Raw genomic sequence first — 20,695 nt, forward strand, 5'->3', positions numbered from 1 at the left:
CAAAAAGTGGTCAGGTGAGTTTACCGCTGAAAGAGTTGTGCAGGTGTACAAGTGGAGTGCTTTTCTCCAGGCAACCGTCGTTTTTTATTATGAAGCAGAAGTGCTTTATACACACTTTCCTTTTCACCATACAGAATTCTTTTTAAAAAGTATCCTTGAGGGCAACAGTTTAATAAAATCAGTATGATAAACTGTGCAGTGTTTCTACTGTGTGTGTGTGGTGGTGAAGAGTAGCGTGAGGACTGTCTCTGCTCTGATTCCCACTGAGACGCAGCTGTGTTACCCACCGTTGCTTTTGCGCTATCAGTGCAAACGTCAACACGGTTGTTCCAGGAAAAACGGGGAGATTCAAAATAGTTATTCAGTAATTTAAGTATTTCCCTACCACTGTGTGTGCGGCCAACTTTCATATAAAAGAGCTTCTGTGCTTAGCTGGTGCTGATACCAGACAACTACAAGGAATACAGTAAGTCCAGAGATTCTATTGTAAGGCAGAAGTACAGTTCTGTTGGTGACATATTAATTTATTACATCTGCATTTAATTTTTTTTCTTTAGATTCTGAATGATTGGTCTCAAATCGATGTGGCAGTTAACTTGCACCATAATAGTATTTGAAATATTGTTGCATAAGACACAATAAGGTAAATCATTAACATCTGCAAAGGCAAGGGAAAAATAACTTTCCTCACATTTTTTGTCTTTATTTACAGTTTAGCCCACTTTCTCTGGAGCAGATGTCTCCATCTCATGAGTCAGAGAATTCTCTGATGTGTCAGTTTCCAGTTTCATCTTTTCTTTCCTTTGATTTCTTTCTTTTTTTTTTTTTTTTTTGGAGACAGAGTTTCACTCTCGTTGCCCAGGCTGGAGTACGGTGGCACAATCTCAGCTCACCACAACCTCTGCCTTCCAGGTTCAAGCAATTCTCCTGCCGCAGCCTCTCGAGTAGCTGGGATTACAGGCATGCACCACCACGCCTGGCTAATTTTGTATTTTTATAGAGACAGGGTTCTCCATGTTGGTCAGGCTGGTCTCGAACTCCTGACCTCAGGTGATCCACCCGCCTTGGCCTCGCAAAGTGCTGGGATTACAGGCAGGAGCCACCACACCCGGCCAGTTTCATCTTTTCTTGATGAAACATCTGTAGGATGAGAAACTGAATCTTTTAATCCTTATTAAAGCCAATGATCCATTCTTAAATACAAGAAAATACATTATAAATAAATGTTACTTTTCAAATAGAATATTGTAAAATTACAAAATAATCTAAAATATGTATTAAAATATGTAAGTAAAATATATGCTGTATATATACATAAAAATGTATATCTAATAAAATTATCTAAAATAGCTTAGATAAAATTTAAAAATTAGAAAAGTTTTCAAAATTAAAAAATATATATTACTGCAAACCCCAACAAAGTGTACTTATTTCTTATGTTTCCATGTAGGCCCAAGATAAATTATGAGAATTTTTTAAATAATGATTTTTTTCTTTTAACGCATCTCAGTTCTTCTCTCCCTCTCTGGAAAGGGTTCTTTGGACCCCACTTTGAAAACTGTTGCATGGCCTCTGACTACTGCTGTAGTCATGTCTCCAAGTTACGAGTGGCTCTGTCTGCAGCGTTTGAAAACACTGTGAATCCACTGTGTGGTGTAATTTGCAGAGCCCTCTCAGTCTCAGATAATGAGATCCAAAGCATTCACATTTCTGAATTCAAGGTATACATGCAGTGTGATTTTAAAATGATACTGCTTGTAAACCTGACGTTTTGTTAAGAATACTGTGGCTTTTAAATCAATTTATTAATACTATTTATGTTTTCTTTTCTTTTTTTTGAGATGGGGTCTCACTCTGTCACACAGGCTGGAGTGCAGTGGTGCAGTCTTGGCTCACTGTAGTCTCAAACTCCCAGGCTCAGGTGATCCTCCCACCTCAGCCTCCTGAGTAGCTGGGACCACAGGTGTGTGCCACCACGCCTGGCTAATTTTTTGTATTTTCAGTAGAGACGGCATTTCACCATGTTGCCTAGGCTGGTCTTAAACTCCTGAACTCAAGGAGTCTGCCTGTGTTGGCCTCCCAAAATGTTGGGATTATAGGCGTGAGCCACTGTGACCGGCCCAATTCTTTATTTAAATACTTTCAGTGAGAAATCGGAGAATTGTTACATATATAGACCCTTCCTTGCTATACAATGCATTTTAAAAAAACAAAACTACAATACCATTATTACATCTTAAAATTGACATTAGTTCCTTATCATCACATGTCTAGTCAGGAATTAAATTATCCTGATTGTCTTAGAATTTTTCTTCCAGTTGATTTGTTAGAATCAGAGTTCAAATCTACACATTGCCTTTGGTTTATAGGTTCTTTCAAGTCTCTTTCAATCCCTCTTTGTTTTTTGGTTTGATATTTGTTGAAATAATGCGGTTGTTTTCCCCTCTCTCAGGTGGTAGAGCGTGTCCGCCCTCTGGAGTGCGGTGAAGGGTGCGCGCCTCCGGGGCGCCCTCTGGAGTGTGACGAAGGGTGCGCGCCTCCGGGGCGCCCTCTGGAGCGAGGTGAAGGGTGCGCGCCTCCGGGGCGCCCTCTGGAGCGCGGTGAAGGGTGCGCGCCTCCGGGGCGCCCTCTGGAGCGCGGTGAAGGGTGCGCGCCTCCGGGGCGCCCTCTGGAGCGCGGTGAAGGGTGCGGGCCTCCGGGGCGCCCTCTGGAGCGCGGTGAAGGGTGCGGGCCTCCGGGGCGCCCTCTGGAGCGCGGTGAAGGGTGCGGGCCTCCGGGGCGCCCTCTGGAGCGCGGTGAAGGGTGCGGGCCTCCGGGGCGCCCTCTGGAGCGCGGTGAAGGGTGCGCGCCTCCGGGGCGCCCTCTGGAGCGCGGTGAAGGGTGCGCGCCTCCGGGGCGCCCTCTGGAGCGCGGTGAAGGGTGCGGGCCTCCGGGGCGCCCTCTGGAGCGCGGTGAAGGGTGCGGGCCTCCGGGGCGCCCTCTGGAGCGCGGTGAAGGGTGCGCGCCTCCGGGGCGCCCTCTGGAGCGCGGTGAAGGGTGCGGGCCTCCGGGGCGCCCTCTGGAGCGCGGTGAAGGGTGCGCGCCTCCGGGGCGCCCTCTGGAGCGAGGTGAAGGGTGCGGGCCTCCGGGGCGCCCTCTGGAGTGTGACGAAGGGTGCGCGCCTCCGGGGCGCCCTCTGGAGCGAGGTGAAGGGTGCGCGCCTCCGGGGCGCCCTCTGGAGCGCGGTGAAGGGTGCGCGCCTCCGGGGCGCCCTCTGGAGCGCGGTGAAGGGTGCGCGCCTCCGGGGCGCCCTCTGGAGCGCGGTGAAGGGTGCGGGCCTCCGGGGCGCCCTCTGGAGCGCGGTGAAGGGTGCGGGCCTCCGGGGCGCCCTCTGGAGCGCGGTGAAGGGTGCGGGCCTCCGGGGCGCCCTCTGGAGCGCGGTGAAGGGTGCGGGCCTCCGGGGCGCCCTCTGGAGCGCGGTGAAGGGTGCGCGCCTCCGGGGCGCCCTCTGGAGCGCGGTGAAGGGTGCGGGCCTCCGGGGCGCCCTCTGGAGCGCGGTGAAGGGTGCGCGCCTCCGGGGCGCCCTCTGGAGCGAGGTGAAGGGTGCGCGCCTCCGGGGCGCCCTCTGGAGCGCGGTGAAGGGTGCGCGCCTCCGGGGCGCCCTCTGGAGCGAGGTGAAGGGTGCGCGCCTCCGGGGCGCCCTCTGGAGCGAGGTGAAGGGTGCGCGCCTCCGGGGCGCCCTCTGGAGCGAGGTGAAGGGTGCGCGCCTCCGGGGCGCCCTCTGGAGCGAGGTGAAGGGTGCGCGCCTCCGGGGCGCCCTCTGGAGCGCGGTGAAGGGTGCGGGCCTCCGGGGCGCCCTCTGGAGCGAGGTGAAGGGTGCGCGCCTCCGGAGCTTCCTCTGGAGCGCGGTGAAGGGTGCGTGCCTCCGGGGCGCCCTCTGGAGTGTGACGAAAGGTGCGGGCCTCCGGGGCGCCCTCTGGAGCGAGGTGAAGGGTGCGCGCCTCCGGGGCGCCCTCTGGAGCGCGGTGAAGGGTGCGCGCCTCTGGGGCGCCCTCTGGAGCGCGGTGAAGGGTGCGCGCCTCCGGGGCGCAGTCCTGCGGGCTTAGGTGGCGCCCTCGTCACGTTCTCACACGGTCAGGCCTGTTTTGTTACCTTCTGTTCTGGTTCCCTCCTCTCTTGCATGTGCGTGCGGCAGTATCACTGCTTTAGTGCTGGCATCGATGCAAACTAAGGATCATTCCCTTTGATTTGTCTCCGTTACCAGGGTTGTTTTTAGTTTGTTTTGCTATCATTGCTTGTCTTATATTCCACATAAACTCTGAAACCAATTTTTCTAGTTGCAGGGAAGACACCCAGTGTTGTTCGGGGGAAGACTCCTGTAAGTATATAGATTATTGAGAGAGCTGGTGTTTTCATGATGTTAAGGCTTTCTGTGCGCCTGTTCAAGAACACATATGTTTTACCATTTGTTCAGCTTTTGTGATCGATGGGAGCGTTGTATAGATTTTTCACACATTGGATTTACACATTTCTTGTTCCTAATGTTTTGTTGTATTTGTGTTTTGAATGTTTTCACTGTCATGAATGGATCTTCTCCATCTTCAAATAGATTTTCATTGTTGCGTTTGGAAAACGAACAGGCTCAAAACCACCGTTGTTCTTACAATTCAGAGTATTTCCATTTTTTATATCTATAACTCTTAAAAAGTAGGATACATATTTTAATTTCAGTTTATATGAAAGATTATAATCCGGGACTTTGTGAAAGTGAGATTTAAAAAGAGAAATAGAAGATTAAGTAACTTATGTTTCGAAAAATGGTCAAATCACAGGTTTCGTGGTTAAAAAAATAAAACGGCCTTTTTTCTGCCTACTCTAAACCTTCTGTCAAGATTCACCCAGCAAGTGGAGTGAGCTTCCTGAGGAGTCTGAGCGTTATGTGTGGTTCTTATGTGAGATTCCGAGTAAAGGGCGCTGTGAACGTGCGGCGCGGCGCTGGGATCCTTCCCTCACGGTGCCCGACACCTGCAACGGAGCACATGCTTCCCGGCCCCGCCGCTGATCACACCAGCTGGCATTTCCAATCTCCACAGTGATTTTTCAAAATCCTTACAAAGAATATTTAACTGAAATGCTCTTGCCTTTCACTGTGGCAGCTCCCTTCTTGATTGATCTAGGAATGTTTCACAGGAAAATAGGGTCTCAGCCACCCCCGTGTCCAGCCTTACTCTTTCAGCAAGAGCTGAATTAAAGGGCATCTGGAGGTGAACACTCCTGGTCCTCTGTGAAAGCTGTTTGAGAAATCACTGGCCAGGCGACGTGCTCGGAGAACAGCTACTCCTGCTCCAGCACAGTGCTCAGAGGGCCGCCGAGGGCAGCGGCTCCCCAGGCAGGCCCACACTCCCTTGCTTGTAATTTTGCTTGTGATAGCACGTTCTCCCTCAACAACTCATAAAATTTATTTGGTTTGGAAAGTTATGTCTGCTAATCCATAAGGGACAGACTGTCCAGAAGTGCTGGGTGGTCTTCAGTGTGTCCAAATCCTGTGGCTTCAGCTCAGCAAGTTCCCCAAGCAGTGGCGTAAGAGCTGGAGCCTCTCCATGGACACTTTCCTGTAGACAGAACATCCCAGCCACATGTTGACACAGCGAGGCTGATCCAGTCAATCAGTGCAAATTACCAGCCGCGCCCAACACCCCCTCCCCAGATGTGCTGCGTGGTCATTTGGAAACCACACGCTTTCTTTGACCAATGCACCCTACCCCGTGTTTAGCCTTCCAACTATTTGCTTAACCACAGTACACCAGTGGAATTTCATCTGTTTGACAATTGGCTGGTGTCTTTGGCCTTGGCTTCCAAATGCAGTCATATATTTTCAGCAATGGGCTGCCTGTCTTTTAAACAGCAGATGCTTGCCCCTCTTTATGGTTTAGATAACCTTGAGGAACTTTTAAGTTTCTTGGCCTAAATGTCAACTTTTCATGTCTGTCCCTGGGGCTGCCGTCATAGGCACCTGCAGGCTACAGACTGCACAAAACCTTCCTGGGCGGGCAGCTGAGGTCCTTTTGTAAGTATAAGTAATTCAGCATGACATGTCCTCTGAGGTCATCCGAATCCGCTGCTTCAAAAATACTGAGAAGCTTGAAGATTGGATGGAGAATTTGTTCTATATGCCTGAATGAATGAGACAGTGAACAAGTGAGAAAAAAGAATGAAGGCATGACTGTAATCTTGTGATACAATAAGAAATGTGCATTTGGTCTTCATCCAGGCTCCTAAAACCCTTGGAATTTCCTGAGTATTGAGGTGATAAGAGCATCTTTTATTATTTATAAGTCCCTTTCACCACACCTGGGTTTAGGCTAATGAAGTAACTCCTGGTAGGCCTCCAGATAGCCTCGGGATGGGGGCTGGTAGGCAGAGGAACCAACCACACCTGACGCTCAGAGTTCCACCTGATCACTACTGGCCAGCGATTTAATCGGTTGTGCTTACATTGTGAGACCTCCATAAAAAACCTAGATCACTGCTGGCCAGCGATTTAATCGGTTGTGCTTACATTGTGAGACCTCCATAAAAAACCTAGATCACTGCTGGCCAGCGATTTAATCGGTTGTGCTTACATTGTGAGACCTCCATAAAAAACCTAGATCACTGCTGGCCAGCGATTTAATCGGTTGTGCTTACATTGTGAGACCTCCATAAAAAACCTAGATCACTACTGGCCAGCGATTTAATCGGTTGTGCTTACATTGTGAGACCTCCATAAAAAACCTAGATCACTGCTGGCCAGCGATTTAATCGGTTGTGGTTACATTGTGAGACCTCCATAAAAAACCTAGATCACTGCTGGCCAGCGATTTAATCGGTTGTGCTTACATTGTGAGACCTCCATAAAAAACCTAAACTGTGGGGTTCAGTCAGCTTCCAGGTTGGTGGTCACATCCAGATGCTGGGAAGGTGACCTGTCTGGAGAGGGCCCCGGAAGCTCTGAACCTTCCCCCAGGCCTGGCCCAATGCGTCTCTTCCGTGTGGCTATTCCTGAGTTGTATCCTTCAGAATAAACTGGCAATGGCAAATAAAGTGTCTTCCTGAGTTCTGTGAGCCATTCTAGCAAATTATCAAACCTGAGGAGAGGATCATTGGAACCTCTGATTTTATAGCTAGTTGATCAGAAGAATGAGAGGCCCAGACTTGTAGCTGGCATCTGAAGTGGGGGCAGTCTTGTGGGACTGAGCCCTTAACCTGTGGGGTGTGTGCTAACACCAGGTGGTGTCAGAATTGAATCACTGGACACCCAGTTGGTGTCTAGAGAGTTGGGAGCATTGGTTTTTGTGGAGGAAGAAAATCCACACAGGTAGCGTGAGAAGTGCTCTGTGCGTAAAAACAGCTCCTGGTAGTAGGAATGACTGACATACCAGTCTCTGACCACTCTAACACTCGCAGTTCAGGGGTGGCTCTGAGTGGTAAATAGGGCAGCCATATGATTTGAAATCTAGACCATGCCACTTTTGAGAGTTAAAAGAGGTCCCTTTTTTAAGTATGGTAGGATAACAGAAATAAACATACAAACTAGGACAAATACACTAAGATTTAAATGGGTTGAATGACTGTAATATTCTTAGTACGGTGCGTGGTATCCACAGTAAATACCCCATAACCATTAGCGTCTACAGCCACTCCATCCTGAATGTGCCTAGTCTCGCCTGATCTTGGAAGCCGAAGGGGGTTGGGCCTGGGGAGTAGCGGATGCTATAGGCTTTAAAAAATAAAAATAAAAAGTCAGGCACAGTGGCACACACCTGTAATCCCAGTTACTCAGGAGGCTGAAGCAGGAGAATCACTTGAGGCCAGGAGTTCCAGCCTGGGCAATGTAGCAAGACCCTGTCTCTAAAAAATGAAAATAAGTGTTAGTGGCTGGGTGCAGTGGCTCACACCTGTAATCCCAGCACTTTGAAGGCTGAGGCGGGTGGATCACCTGAGGTCAGGAATTTAAGACCAGCCTGGCCAACACGGTGAAATCCCATCTCTACTAAAAATACAAAAATTAGCCAGGCGTGGTGGCAGGCACCTGTAGTCCCAGCTACTCAGGAGGCTGAGGCAGGAGAATTGCTTGAACCTGGGAGGCAGAGATTGCAGTGAGCCGAGATCGTGCCATTGCACTTCAGCCTGGGTGACGAGAGCAAAACTCCATCTCAAAAAAAAAAATCCAAAAAAAACCCACCGACAAACAAACTGTAAACTGTTAGCATATTGCTGTTCCCATTATTGACTTTAGTAATTGTATTATTTTTGACAATGTGTAGTATTAGGTTTTCACAGACTCATATTTTTCCCCCTAACAAAAGAACCACTGAACTAAAACCAGATGTAAGCTTAATTCCCATTGCTGAAAGAGCTAATATGGCTTCCAGCAGTGCTTAATAAGAAAAAATTCATTATCTTATCAGAAGAACCTAATTTATGCTTCTTTACTAATTTATGTATTAGTAGTTTACTCATCTGTTATGCTCTTGCATAGCAAATTACCCCAAAAAAGGAGCCTAACTGGAATTACTCTCGGGAGCCACAGATTCTTTTGAATGCCCTCAGTATCGCTCTAGCCATTTTACAAATCAGGAAAATGAGACCTCTGGAAATGAAAACGTAAATTACAAGAAAGGGCCGATCTACAATCAAGCTGTTGGGTTTATGTTTTTTTCAACTTAGATTGAAAAAATCTAAGAAAAATCCAGATTTAAATGTTGTCATATGATACAGGTGAGTGTTTAAACAAAGAAAGGTCAGCATAATACCAAGGATAGAAAGGTGGCAAAGAATTAGCAGTAACTAAAACTCCCATTTCTATTAATATTGTTTATCCATGATTGAAACAGAGAGACTTCCTCGTATCTATTTTTTTTTTTTTTTTTTTTGCGGCAGGGTCTCACTCTGTCACCTAGGCTAGAGTGCAGTGGCACAGTCACGGCTCACTGCAGCCTCGACCTCCCAGGCTCAGGTGATTCTTTCACCTCAGCCTCCCGAGTGGCTGGGACTACAGGCATGTGCCACCATGCCTTGCTAATTATTTTGTATTTCTGGTGGAGACCAGGTTTTGCCATGTTGCCCAGACTGGTCTTGAACTCCTGGACTCAAACAGTCCACTTTCCTCGACCTCCCAAAGTGCTGGGACTACAGGCATGAGACACTGTGCCCGGCCACATCCTGTTTTTTTAACCTTAATAAGATATGGTCACAAATTTAGTCATAGAAAACTTTACTTTTCTAACAAAAATCTGCTGCTATTGATGTGTAATTGACAGACATTCTGGTGTGTTTGGGTTTGGACATTTCTTCTGCTTGTTGGCGGCTGCCTTTTGAGAAGTGAGCTGCTCTGCACATACAGATGATAATGATGGCAACCTTTGAATTATGATGCATTGCTTAGATCAGGCTGTCACCTAAATACAACTTTAGGATCAAACAGTGTTCTTTTCAGTTCCTTGGAATTAAGCAGTTCTCCAGAACAGTTCAATCCAAGTTTTGTGAGTTTCTCTGGCAACCCAAACAGCCTTGGTCTCTTTCTGGTTTGAAAAGGTGGACTGTTGCCGGCGCACCTTTGTCTGGGCTGAGGAAGCCCTGGCTGCCTCTCTACCACTCGGCTTTAGAACACAGCCCCTCAGATGGGCCTCCCTCAGCAAGAACCTTTCTTGTGAAGAATTTAATTCTGCATTCTGGTTTTTTGTTTGTTTGTTTTGTTTCGTTTTTTGTAGCTATAAAAATATTTGGAGCCAAAATTACTTAATAAGCCGTTGGACCAATTTCTTTACCTGCTACCTCTTTTTGGAAAGGCTGAGAAAACACAACTTCCTCACTAAACTCAGTATTTGGGGGAAACAAAGCAGAGTTTTCTAAATGTCAAGGAGGCATCTGTTGGAAGAGTCTGTTGGACAGGGGAGAACGTCCTGTTTAGGCTTCCCTGCCTCATGTCAGACACTGTCACTGTAAATCAGATTTCTAAGTGGAGCCCTGATTGGAAGCCTACTGCTCATTATTTTAAAGGAGAAAATAGTAATGTATTACACATAAATTCTGAATGTCCTATCCATTCCCTAAAACATAACTGCGATACAGAAAACTCTCCTAATTATTAGGTAGGGATTTGGGGGAGTCAAGTTTTTATCTTACTCTGTTTCCTTGAATTCATGATTTTGGTCAATTCCAGGCAGGATGGATGGAACCAGTATAGAGAAGAAAAAGGACAACCTTAGCGTTTCTGTCACTAATGCATTGAACAGAATGGAATTTTTTAGTCTCCCTAAAAACATTTTTTTCTTTTTTACTTTATTGGCTCTTTAAATTTTCCACAGAATATGTGTGTGTGTGTAGATATATATATTCATTCTGTCAGGTCAAACAATACAGCACAGGGTATATACAGAAAATGTTCATTACCTCCTCCTCCTCATCCTCCAGTAATTCTGGTAGCCATACCTTATGCTTGTTAAACATAAAGTCCATATAAAGCCATTTTCTGCTCACTGTCGAAACTAAAGGAGCCACATCACTCCAGAGCCTGCATGTTAACCAACACGTCTTAAATACCCCTCCCAGGACACGGATCCAGCTCATTTGAAATAGGGGCATGCTCCATGGCACAAGGCCCACACTCTGTGCCGTCGTCCCCATGGGTGCACACTGCAGTGTTTCTAGTTTTGTCCTGATCATATTTAAGGATTGCAATGAATATCCTCAGACTGATGTTTCTGTTTCTGCCAGGCAAATTCACAGCAGTACGATGATGAAGACGGGGGTGTGTGTCTTGCATTTTCTTCAGTGGCACCACATGACTGGCCGTGTGAAGCCACTGCCCGCTGCCTGTGAGGAGGTGCACCCTGTGCCTACCCCAGCACTGGGTGTTGTCACTCTTCTCAGCGCCTGCACGGGGAAGGTGAAACTGAGACTGCATTGGTGCATTTCCCTTCCTTTACTGTTAGATGAGAGAGCTGCACGTTTTTAAAGGCCATTTGCAGTGCTTTTTCTGTGATTTGCCTTTTTATTTAAACCCAGCCTGGTTCAGAGCACCATGTAGAATACAAATATGTTGGCTTGGCCAAATTCTGTTAGGCAAGCATATCAAGATCATACTGCTTCAGCGATTCCTTCATTCAGGAGTGATTACAAAGAGTTAAGTCACTGATATTTTAGAGCAAAATCTATCCAAAATTAAACATGGGTCCATAAACGTAATCACTCACAGCAATTAGTAGAGTGTGCTCTGAATCAAGGCTCTAATAAAAAGACAGCCATTAACACACATTGTTTTCAAACTAGAACGGACGCATCACGCGCTTTATGACTGGAGTGTGACTCGTGTGCCTGCGTGACATGCGGTGTCCGTCCGTTCCTGCCGCTGACGGGTCGGTTCTGTGAATTTGCTGCTGCTCCTGGTGGCTGGGCCCGAGTGCTGCGGCAGCCTCCCCGCCACCCCCTGGCAGGATGAATGCCACGCACCGTGCCGTGGCTCTCGGCCAGGATGTGGTGCTGGCAGAAGATCTCTGGCTGCAGTGAAACGCCTTTCCAGTGACATACAGATTCGTATTACACGGATCCTGGAAAAAGATGAGGCATGAGGAAGGCTGGTCAAAGCCAGCACTGCTGCTTCAGAAGGCAGGAGTCACTGAGAGGCGAACTCTCCTCTTCAGAGCTTCCTGGCTCCATGATGGAAGCTACGAGCACCCTCTCCACACCCAGGGCTGTTCTGCTCCCCGCCGATTACTGGACAGGAACCCCTCCCCAGGGCTCCACTGATGCGGCTAGAATTGGCTGACCACCTGGATGGAAAAGCCTTTCCTCTTCACGAGGGGCATAAGCACAGGCACGGCGTCTGGCCCACCCAGTCAATCTGCCCGCTGTTCCGCTGAGCCCAGGCCCGGCTTCCTGCACCCCTCCAGAGCCAGTGTGGCCCTGTACTCACTCCAGCCTCAGCCCCCCGGCTTCAGGTCTTACCAGCTGCGAGTCCTGGTCCTCTCTGACCTCGGCTGCCTCTTCTGTGCGGGGAAGGGATAATTTTGTACCTGTTTTGTCGGGCTGTTCTGGGGATTCAAGTGCAAGCGAAACAGCATCATTCCAGCCCCTGCTGCTCAGCCTCTCCCACTCCTCTGCGCCTTGCCCGTCGGCAGCCTTTCAGGAGCACGCTAGGCCCCACCTCTGGGCCCCCGCCTGGCATCACTCCTGTCACCGCCAGTCCTCTGAAGTCCTATCTCCAGTCCTGACTTCACCTCCACTCCTCTCCTCCCTCCGCCACGCGCTCCCATCCAGGGCCTGCCCGGCACAACCAGGGTTCCTTTGCCCTCTGCGGCACTGCTCAGAGGCACACTCCCTGCCCGAGGCCTGTGTCGTGTTGTGCTCTGGGGACAGCGTCCTCTGCTTCTGCGCCTCTTGCCATCTGCAGCTGCTCCTCCTCCCCTGCCTGCCTCTCCACTCAGAGCTTCCTCCCTTGGGGTTCTGTCACCCAGATGTGTGCCTTCAGCCCATACCTCTCCCGGAGCTTCCACCTTGGATATTCAAGGACCTGTTGAATATCTGCTTGATTGTGCCTCAGACACTCCAAATCCACACACTTCAAACTGATCTCTTAGTAAATCCTCCAGAAATCATTTCTTCCCTTCTTTTCATCTGAGTACATGGCATGTCCAGTATTGAGGGGGTGTGGCACCATGGCAGGGCTTTGCCAGGTGTGGGAGGTGGGGAGATGAGGAACGGGGCCTGCTGGTGGGTCCTGGACAAGTTGAAGCTCAGGGTGTGAGCGGGAGATCACATTTATATATATATATAAATTTTTTTTTTTTTTTAAGGAACCTTTGATTCCCAGTCCTACTAACCTATCCAGTGTCATACTTAAGGTCCAGTGCACCAACTGGGCTATAACCACCATATATGAAGTTGGATTTTTTTCTTTTGAGATAAGGTCTTGTTCTTTTGCCCAGGTTGGAGTGCAGCGATGTGAACACAGCTCACTATAGCCTCAGCCTCCTGGGCTCTAGCAATCCTCCTGCCTTAGCCTCCCAAGTAGCTGGGATTACAGGTGTGACATCACCATGCCAGGCTAATTTTTTAAAAAACATTTTTTTTGTAGATGCAGGGCCTCACTGTTTGACCAAGCTGGTCTTGAACTCCTGGGCTCAAGTGGTCCTTCCACCTCAGTCTCTCCAAGTATTGGGATTGTAGGTGTGAGCCACTGCATCTGGCCTTGAAATTGTTAGAAATATTTTCAACTTTCAAGCAACCGATTACAGTTACAGTTATTGAATGTTTATGTGCCAAGCCCTGTGCTAATCACTGCAGGTGTGTTGTTGCATTTCATCCTTACAAGAACACTGTGAACTAGATAGGCCCATTTTACGGATAAATAAACTGAGGTGAACTTCCCCAAGATCATACAATTAGTAGGCAGTGGCGCTGGGACTGAAACCCAGGTCCATGTCCCTATTGTGAGGCATGATGACACACGTTTGAACACGCTTATTTCTTCAGTTAGGGACTGGGCATCACAAGGCCTTCCCATCCCGTTTTTTATCACTCCCTCTTTCTTCCATCAGTAGACATTCGCTTATTCTTTTTGAAAGCAATTTTTTCCCTAAGCATTTCTGATTTCTTAAGGTGAGTTGAAGTGGAAGCATATTCACATTATTTTGCAAATGAGTACTTGGTAAATATTCACTGGTTCCATAAATTATTAGCCACTGCTATGACCGTGATGAGAAGAAGTCTCACAAATTGGATTAGTGATTGCATTTTGAACTTTCTTAATCTTCTTTTTTCAGTAAGCCATTTCTATTTAAAATTTTGTTTATTTATTTCTGAAAGGAAGAAGATTTCTCTCCCCATGTCGGCTGTAGTCTGCCTCTGGCTTCGGCACCTTCCCAGCCTTGAAAAAGCAATGCTGCATCTTTTAGAAAAGCTAATCTCCAGTGAGAGAAATTGTCTGAGAAGGATCGAATGCTTTATAAAAGATTCATCGCTGGTACGTGCTGGGCTTTGATGAAGGGAAAAAATCCTTGAAGGAGATGCTGGGAATCATTTCTTTTAGTCAGAGAATGAAAGGGGGGGATGTAAACAAAAGAGCAATTGGAACCTTTATAAATAATCATGTATTTACATTTTATTTTTGAAATTGCTAACGTAGGGGCTTTTCTGCATCCTTGGAGCATGCAGGGAGAGATTCGAGGTTTACTTGATTGATGTGCCATATATCACATGTTCACAAGAATTGACATTTGCACAACAGACTTTTTAAAAACAGTATTTATTATTTCAGCATGGAAAATAAGTTTTTAGAAATGAACTTATGGGTAAGAGGAGGAATCAATTAAAAACATTCAAAAAATAAACTTTTAGCTCTTCACTAGAGGAAAGGTGAAATACTCGAGAGACATAAAACCCCAGAAAAATGGTTAAAGCAGCAGAACCTGCTAAGACTTCTGTAAGTTTTCTTTTGGTGTGAGGCCACCTGCCTTCACCCTCCCCTGTGCAGTGATGCCGGCTCCCTTCCCCCTTAGGACTGTGCATCCGGGAACTCCAGCCCACGTGGACATCCACCTCTGGGCCCGGTGTCTGGCACGCTGGGCTCTCAGTGGCCCTCGCCACCACCGACTCGCCAGTCATCTTCCTTCGTGGGAGGCAGCTCTGTGGGACTGGAGCACATTTTGTAGGACGGGAATAAAGACCAAGGCACCCTGAAAAAACGATTCAGAAACCTGCAGTTGCTTTGTCTTCCAGGAGCCCCAGCGGACTCTGCCCTGTTTCCCTTTAGCTTTCAGAACCTGCAGCGATGTGGCACAGAGATTGCCTTCCACCTCTTCCTGCTTCCTACAAGCAGAGAAAGTGAGTTCCGAGAGCCACAGGGAACAGTCCGGTCTTCAGTTGTTGGCCGGGACTCTGGGAAGGAGGGAGTGTTCACCCTCGCCCTTGAGCTGAGACTGAGGAAGTCTCTGGGGTTGGCTGTGCCCACTCGTCCTACCTCCTAGAGGCCTTCAACTTGTTTAGTGCAGCTGGGACTTCTGTGCTCTTTCTTTCTTTCTCTTTCTAGTTGCAGACTGTCTAAGGGAATCCTAATGGAGTCAGTTGCCTTCCTCCTCGATCCCGTTTCTCCCCTTGTTTCATGGCCCCTTTCACCCTTCCCCTCGGCCTCCCAGGGCGACGTGCATAGGGTTGCAGGTGCTGACAGCCACGCTGCTCTCACCCATACCTCAGGCTGCACACACTGATCCCACCTGACTTGAACGTTTGCCATGATAGAAGAGAAAGGAGGACGTGTGTATATTAAGACTGAGAGCGCCCAAAGAGATTTCTTAAGGATGATTACTACCTAACCGTACCATCCAAAAGAGTCGTATATTAAGGCAAGAAATAGGAATGCACCTTATTTTAAAATGATTGCAGTACAATTCAAAATAAATCACGACTTTCAGAAGCCCTCTGACAGCCCATTCCTGGTGATTCAAGGTCATAAATTACCTCTATTGTCCACTAAATCTGTTTCTAACTGACATGCGCATACTAGGACTTCAGTTTCTCTGGGCCCTTTTCAGTGGCAAAATATAGTAACTGGGCTATGTGCTTGCTCCCAGGGTGCTTATGACATTTTCTTTAAGTCTTCTCCCGTTGAGAAATTCTAGTCCCATTGCCTTTTCTCCAGCCTTTCCTTAATCCTTGGATTCTTCTCTGAACCTTCTCCATGTCCTTTTTGCCTGTGGTCCTCATGCCTGAGTAGCACTGTGGTGAGCACAGCAGATGCAAGACAGCGAACGCAGGCTGTCCCATTGCACATCACTGTATAATGCTCAGTCTCCAGTTTGTAGTTTACAGTAATCTTCCGCTGACTTACAAAAGCTTTTATCAGGATCATGTGTGCAGAAATTCAGAGCTTCCATTATGGCTAAAGGGGGATTCTAGAGGGTGTTATTTGGTTTAATGTATTGTGGCACTGGCAGGATGTGACCTCTCTGCGCCTCATGGTTCCAGGAGGTAATTACAATACAGACGATGAGTGGAAGCCCCTGATTGGTGTGGGCTGTTCTCAGCATCCCGGGCCTGCAGTGCCAGAAAGCCAGGCAGGCTGGAATAGGCCTGTGATGTGGCTAAGTGACTGCAGGGGTAACCTGAAGAGCCTGCTTCCTAATTGCATCATCTGATTCATTTATCGCAGTGCAGCATCTTGGTGCAGTGACAGGACTGTACAGAAGTATCAGAGAGATCTCTGAGACTCAGATAGCACGAGACTGCCGCGCCGTGCTCCAGCGGAAACCTGATGCCTATTACATTAGGGTTGGATTCCGAGAGTAATTAAAGTGTGATGGTCTACATAACTTGTGTTTTATATAGAGCACTGTTAATTATGTTTCTCTCTCTTGGGACTATCCAGAATGAGTCCTGGAAATTCTGTAGTTACCAAAATGTAACAAAAACAAAAGATAAAAGTGTGGTACAGGTTGTACGAAGTGAAATGACCTTCCCACATGTTCTTTGGCCTCTTGGACTCGCAGGTCTGGTATTTTCCATTAAGACCATGAATAATGAGGGATTAGTCTCTTATTACCTGAGTTCCAAATGACTGTGTATGTATTTAACATCTAAAATGAAAGAGAAGTTTTCAAAGCCCGTTCACTTTTGAGGCTTCCCCTTTGGCTTCCATGCGGTAGACCGGACTGCCCTCAAGTCATGCTGTCCGCCACAGTTGGTGGCTCCTACATCAAGTGAGGTATTAGCCCTAGATGGTCATTTACTGTACAGACTGAAACTTTTCAAAAGCAGATGGTCGTGTGTTTCCCTTGACAGCACGGGCACAGGAAGACCATAATCCGTAGCTTCAGACCTGACCTTAAAAACTGATGTCACCCACAGCAGTGAAAGCCACTTGTTAATTATGCTGCCTTCTTGGCATTGTTCAGTTTCCCAAGGCTGGCCCCAAATTAGAAGGATGTTATGTTTTCTAGTTACAGTTCTGTTTGTGGAGCCCAGAAAGCTATTGTTTGGATTCCACATTGGAATGAAAAGTGTCTGCAGGGTGTCAGGGTGGCACTGTGCTTGGCTGGCAAGCTGCATGCCAGGGCTGGAAGGTACCCGGTTCCCATGCCCTCCCTTTCGTTCCTTTGCCAGCAGAGCCCACCCGCAGCTGGGTCCAGAGGAGCTAGCCTCATCTTCCCAGGCAGACTTGTCCCCAAAACAAAAGGAGCAGAGGAGGCACCCAGCTGAGTGTTCTGTTTCTGTTTCACTAATAGTTGATACCAGAATATGCTTCATTTTCTCTCCTACCTAGAAATCTTTATGGTGCAATTCAGAAGATTTATCTAATAAGAGCTTAAGAATAAAAAGCATCTAGATACCTCAGTATATATCCTCCTTGGTATGGGATAGGATGTGTTTTTTTCCTCATTCTCCAGGTAGCAATTATAGCACTTCAGAAAGAAAAAGAAACTTCCTTTCCACAGACTCCCAGTGTGCAGCTCCTCCTTGGTAAAATGCCGTGCTAAAGAGTTCACTCCACATCCTGGGTGATGTCGTCAGTTTGCCGTGCTTAAGTAGCTTTTCAGTAACATGCCAGGGTTTTCTTTTCCTGCTATTTCAGTCTTTTCAGCACTTCCTTTTGAGCTCTTTAATGTGGTGCATGTAATTGAACAAGCGCTGGAGTAGATAATTTAGCAGTGGTCCAGTAGTGCTGGCTGATGTGTGTTGCTAAAAGCTGGAAGATTCTGCGTCTTGGACTGGAGTTGCACTTTCCAGAATTAGCCTCAGGGGGGCACCAGATCCTCCAGCATCGTCTCTGTGAAGACAGAGGCCCACACTGCAAGTTTCCTTGCAATGGAATTGCAGTTGGAATTGCAATTGGGGATGCAGACCTTGTGGTCAGAGATGAAGGGAGAGAGGAAAAAACCCCGAAACAAAGCAGGGGTGGACCTAGGGGTCATCGCCACTCAGGCTGAGCTGTGAAGCAGCAGGTGGCCAGGAGCTTGCTTCCGGCCTGGGCTACCCTGGCTAATTGGACAGAGGCCACTGGGCAAGGCTAGGACTTCAGGCAGGGGTAGGGGGCTGGGGAGGGGGTGCTGGGCATCCCTGTGCCTCCCACTTCTGTGTCCAAATACGGAGGAGAGCTCATGTAAATTTAAGACGCAAAAGTACATTTGGAACTTGTTAAGTTCTTAAGCCCAGGAATGACAGATTTATCACTAATTAAACAATAATTGCATTATGGAGTACTGAAAAAATTGTTTGTGTATAAACAACATCTGGTAAAGATTAAAAAGAAAGAATAATTTTTCCAAGCTCCAATTTGTTAAAAGGAACCTGAATGTTTTAAAACAAAATAGATCTGAAAATGTAAAAGGGATATTTAGAGTGTTATGTTTAGTATTTTGAAAATAGGAAAGAAACAAATGGCATAATAAAAAATACATATTTATAAAGGTGCCTCATAGTACATGATAGATGTAAAGGTTTTGTATAAATAGGTTTTGCTCAAGCCAAATCATGTTTCAATTCAATAGAGGAGTTCACTGGTGAAATGACTCTTATGGAGAATCTTCTTTTTCAGAAGAAAGGTACTTTGTGGTGAATATGCACATATTAACAACAAGGGCTTCCCACTGTGGAGAGAACAGTGGCTCGGAAACAGCTACACAGTGGGGCGGGATTGTCCAGCTGCTGGGTAAACTGGAGGGAAGCTGCCCATTAGCTGATTCTTTAAATGACCCATTTCCTAAGTAAATATTTAAACTGCATGCAAGTACATGAAAATACCAGGAAAGAATCTATGCCAGGCTTAATGAACTTCAGCTTCTCTGTCATCTGCTATTTCCTTCTTTATTTTTAAGGCGAATATACTTATGAAAGGTGATAGATGGAAAGTACTTGATAATTTTTTCTGTTGCTTCACCGCCTTTTTATTTTTTCTAAAAGGGATTTGCTTTTGTCTGTGAATTACCTTAAATCATAGTCCAGTTTCCCTTTTTGGTTTGTTTTCTCTCCCTCTCCTCTTCCCTATTCTCTCTCTCTCTCTCACACACAAACACACACACACACACACAAAATCAGCAAATGACAGAAAAAAAGAAATGCTTCTTCCTGAGAATTCTGTTTTTCTGCGTTCTCAGGCCTCTTTCAAGTGGCAAGTGGCTTGTAATAATCACTGGTGAGTCGGTATGAAAATAACAGCTTAAGTAAACATCAAGGACCGGGCACAAGAGCCTGTGTAATTTGCACAGTTCATGGTGCAGAGTGACAAGTTGGTCTCTCCCTTGCCTGTCCTCCAAACAGGCATTGAGACCGTGGTGATTGTGTATCAACTCCATGCTGTCCTCCAAAACAGGCATTGAGACCGTGGTGATTGTGTATCGACTCCATGCTGTCCTCCAAAACAGGCATTGAGACCGTGGTGATTGTGTATCGACTCCATGCTGTCCTCCAAAACAGGCATTGAGACCGTGGTGATTGTGTATCGACTCCATGCTGTCCTCCAAAACAGGCATTGAGACCGTGGTGATTGTGTATCGACTCCATGCTGTCCTCCAAAACAGGCATTGAGACCGTGGTGATTGTGTATCGACTCCATGCTGTCCTCCAAAACAGGCATTGAGACCGTGGTGATTGTGTATCAACTCCATGCTGTCCTCCAAAACAGGCACTGAGACCGTAGTGATTGTGTATCGACTCCATGCTGTCCTCCAAACAGGCATTGAGACCGTGGTGATTGTGTATCGACTCCATGCTGTCCTCCAAAACAGGCATTGAGACCGTGGTGATTGTGTATCAACTCCATGCTGTCCTCCAAAACAGGCATTGAGACCGTGGTGATTGTGTATCGACTCCATGCTGTCCTCCAAAACAGGCATTGAGACCGTGGTGATTGTGTATCGACTCCATGCTGTCCTCCAAAACAGGCATTGAGACCGTGGTGATTGTGTATCGACTCCATGCTGTCCTCCAAAACAGGCATTGAGACCGTGGTGATTGTGTATCGACTCCATGCTGTCCTCCAAAACAGGCATTGAGACCGTGGTGATTGTGTATCGACTCCATGCTGTCCTCCAGAACAGGCATTGAGACCGTGGTGATTGTGTATCGACTCCATGCTGTCCTCCAAAACAGGCATTGAGACCGTGGTGATTGTGTATCGACTCCATGTTGACTTTGTCTTCCTTTGTGTTTTGAGGGATGAAGATGGGCATCTTTCTAGGTGGAGGGGAGATGATGCAGTTTGGGGTAGCCGTGAGGGGAGATGAGAGGGAAAGCACTCATTAGCCCAAGGGGATGCACACCCAGCAGAACAATCGGGTCTATAGGAGAAGGAAGGCAGAACCCAGAGCTCTCCATCGTTGCCCCCTCGTCATCCTGGGCATTCAGTGAAAAGACTAGGGGAAATAGGGAAGGACGAGACTCGTGTTATTGAAGTCTTCCTGCTGACATAGCTCCCCTCGAGTTGAAATGATCTGCCCGTGGAAATCGTTAGGCCAGATGGAGAAGAGAGAGCTTGAGAAGGAACAGATTTTGGTAGGATGGAGAAAAACAAACAGATGGAAACCACAAAAGGTTTATTTTCTTTCCTCGCTTTTATAGAAAAGATAATGGCCCCGGTCATGGGGCTTTGGAGCCCTGGGCTGCAGCGTGACCTCTGGTGTGTTACCGGAGTGCCCCACCCTACACATAAAACAGGATTCACAGAGGTTAGACGCCTGCGTCA

General features: G+C 47.3%; 1 protein-coding gene across 48 annotated transcripts in view; it reads left to right on the forward strand.

Moving 5' to 3' along the window:
* Positions 1-20,695, forward strand: part of FANCC (FA complementation group C) — a 221,913-nt gene that overhangs the window by 170,871 nt on the left and 30,347 nt on the right. For 44 of the 48 annotated variants that reach the window (XR_012424987.1, XR_012424988.1, XR_012424989.1 and 41 more), the window contains one exon: positions 13,828-13,984. Coding sequence is in view for 45 of the 48 variants with exons in the window: in XM_074018021.1 (XP_073874122.1) it covers positions 13,828-13,984 (157 nt within the window). In the remaining 3 variants the exon portion in view is untranslated. Of the gene's footprint in view, positions 1-13,827; positions 13,985-14,519; positions 17,437-20,695 lie in introns of those variants that run through there. The other 4 variants (XM_074018054.1, XM_074018056.1, XM_074018055.1 and 1 more) reach the window with 2 other exon arrangements.

This window comes from Macaca fascicularis, chromosome 15 (assembly GCF_037993035.2).
Source record: "Macaca fascicularis isolate 582-1 chromosome 15, T2T-MFA8v1.1".
In the NCBI taxonomy this organism is placed as follows: Eukaryota; Metazoa; Chordata; class Mammalia; order Primates; family Cercopithecidae; genus Macaca; species Macaca fascicularis.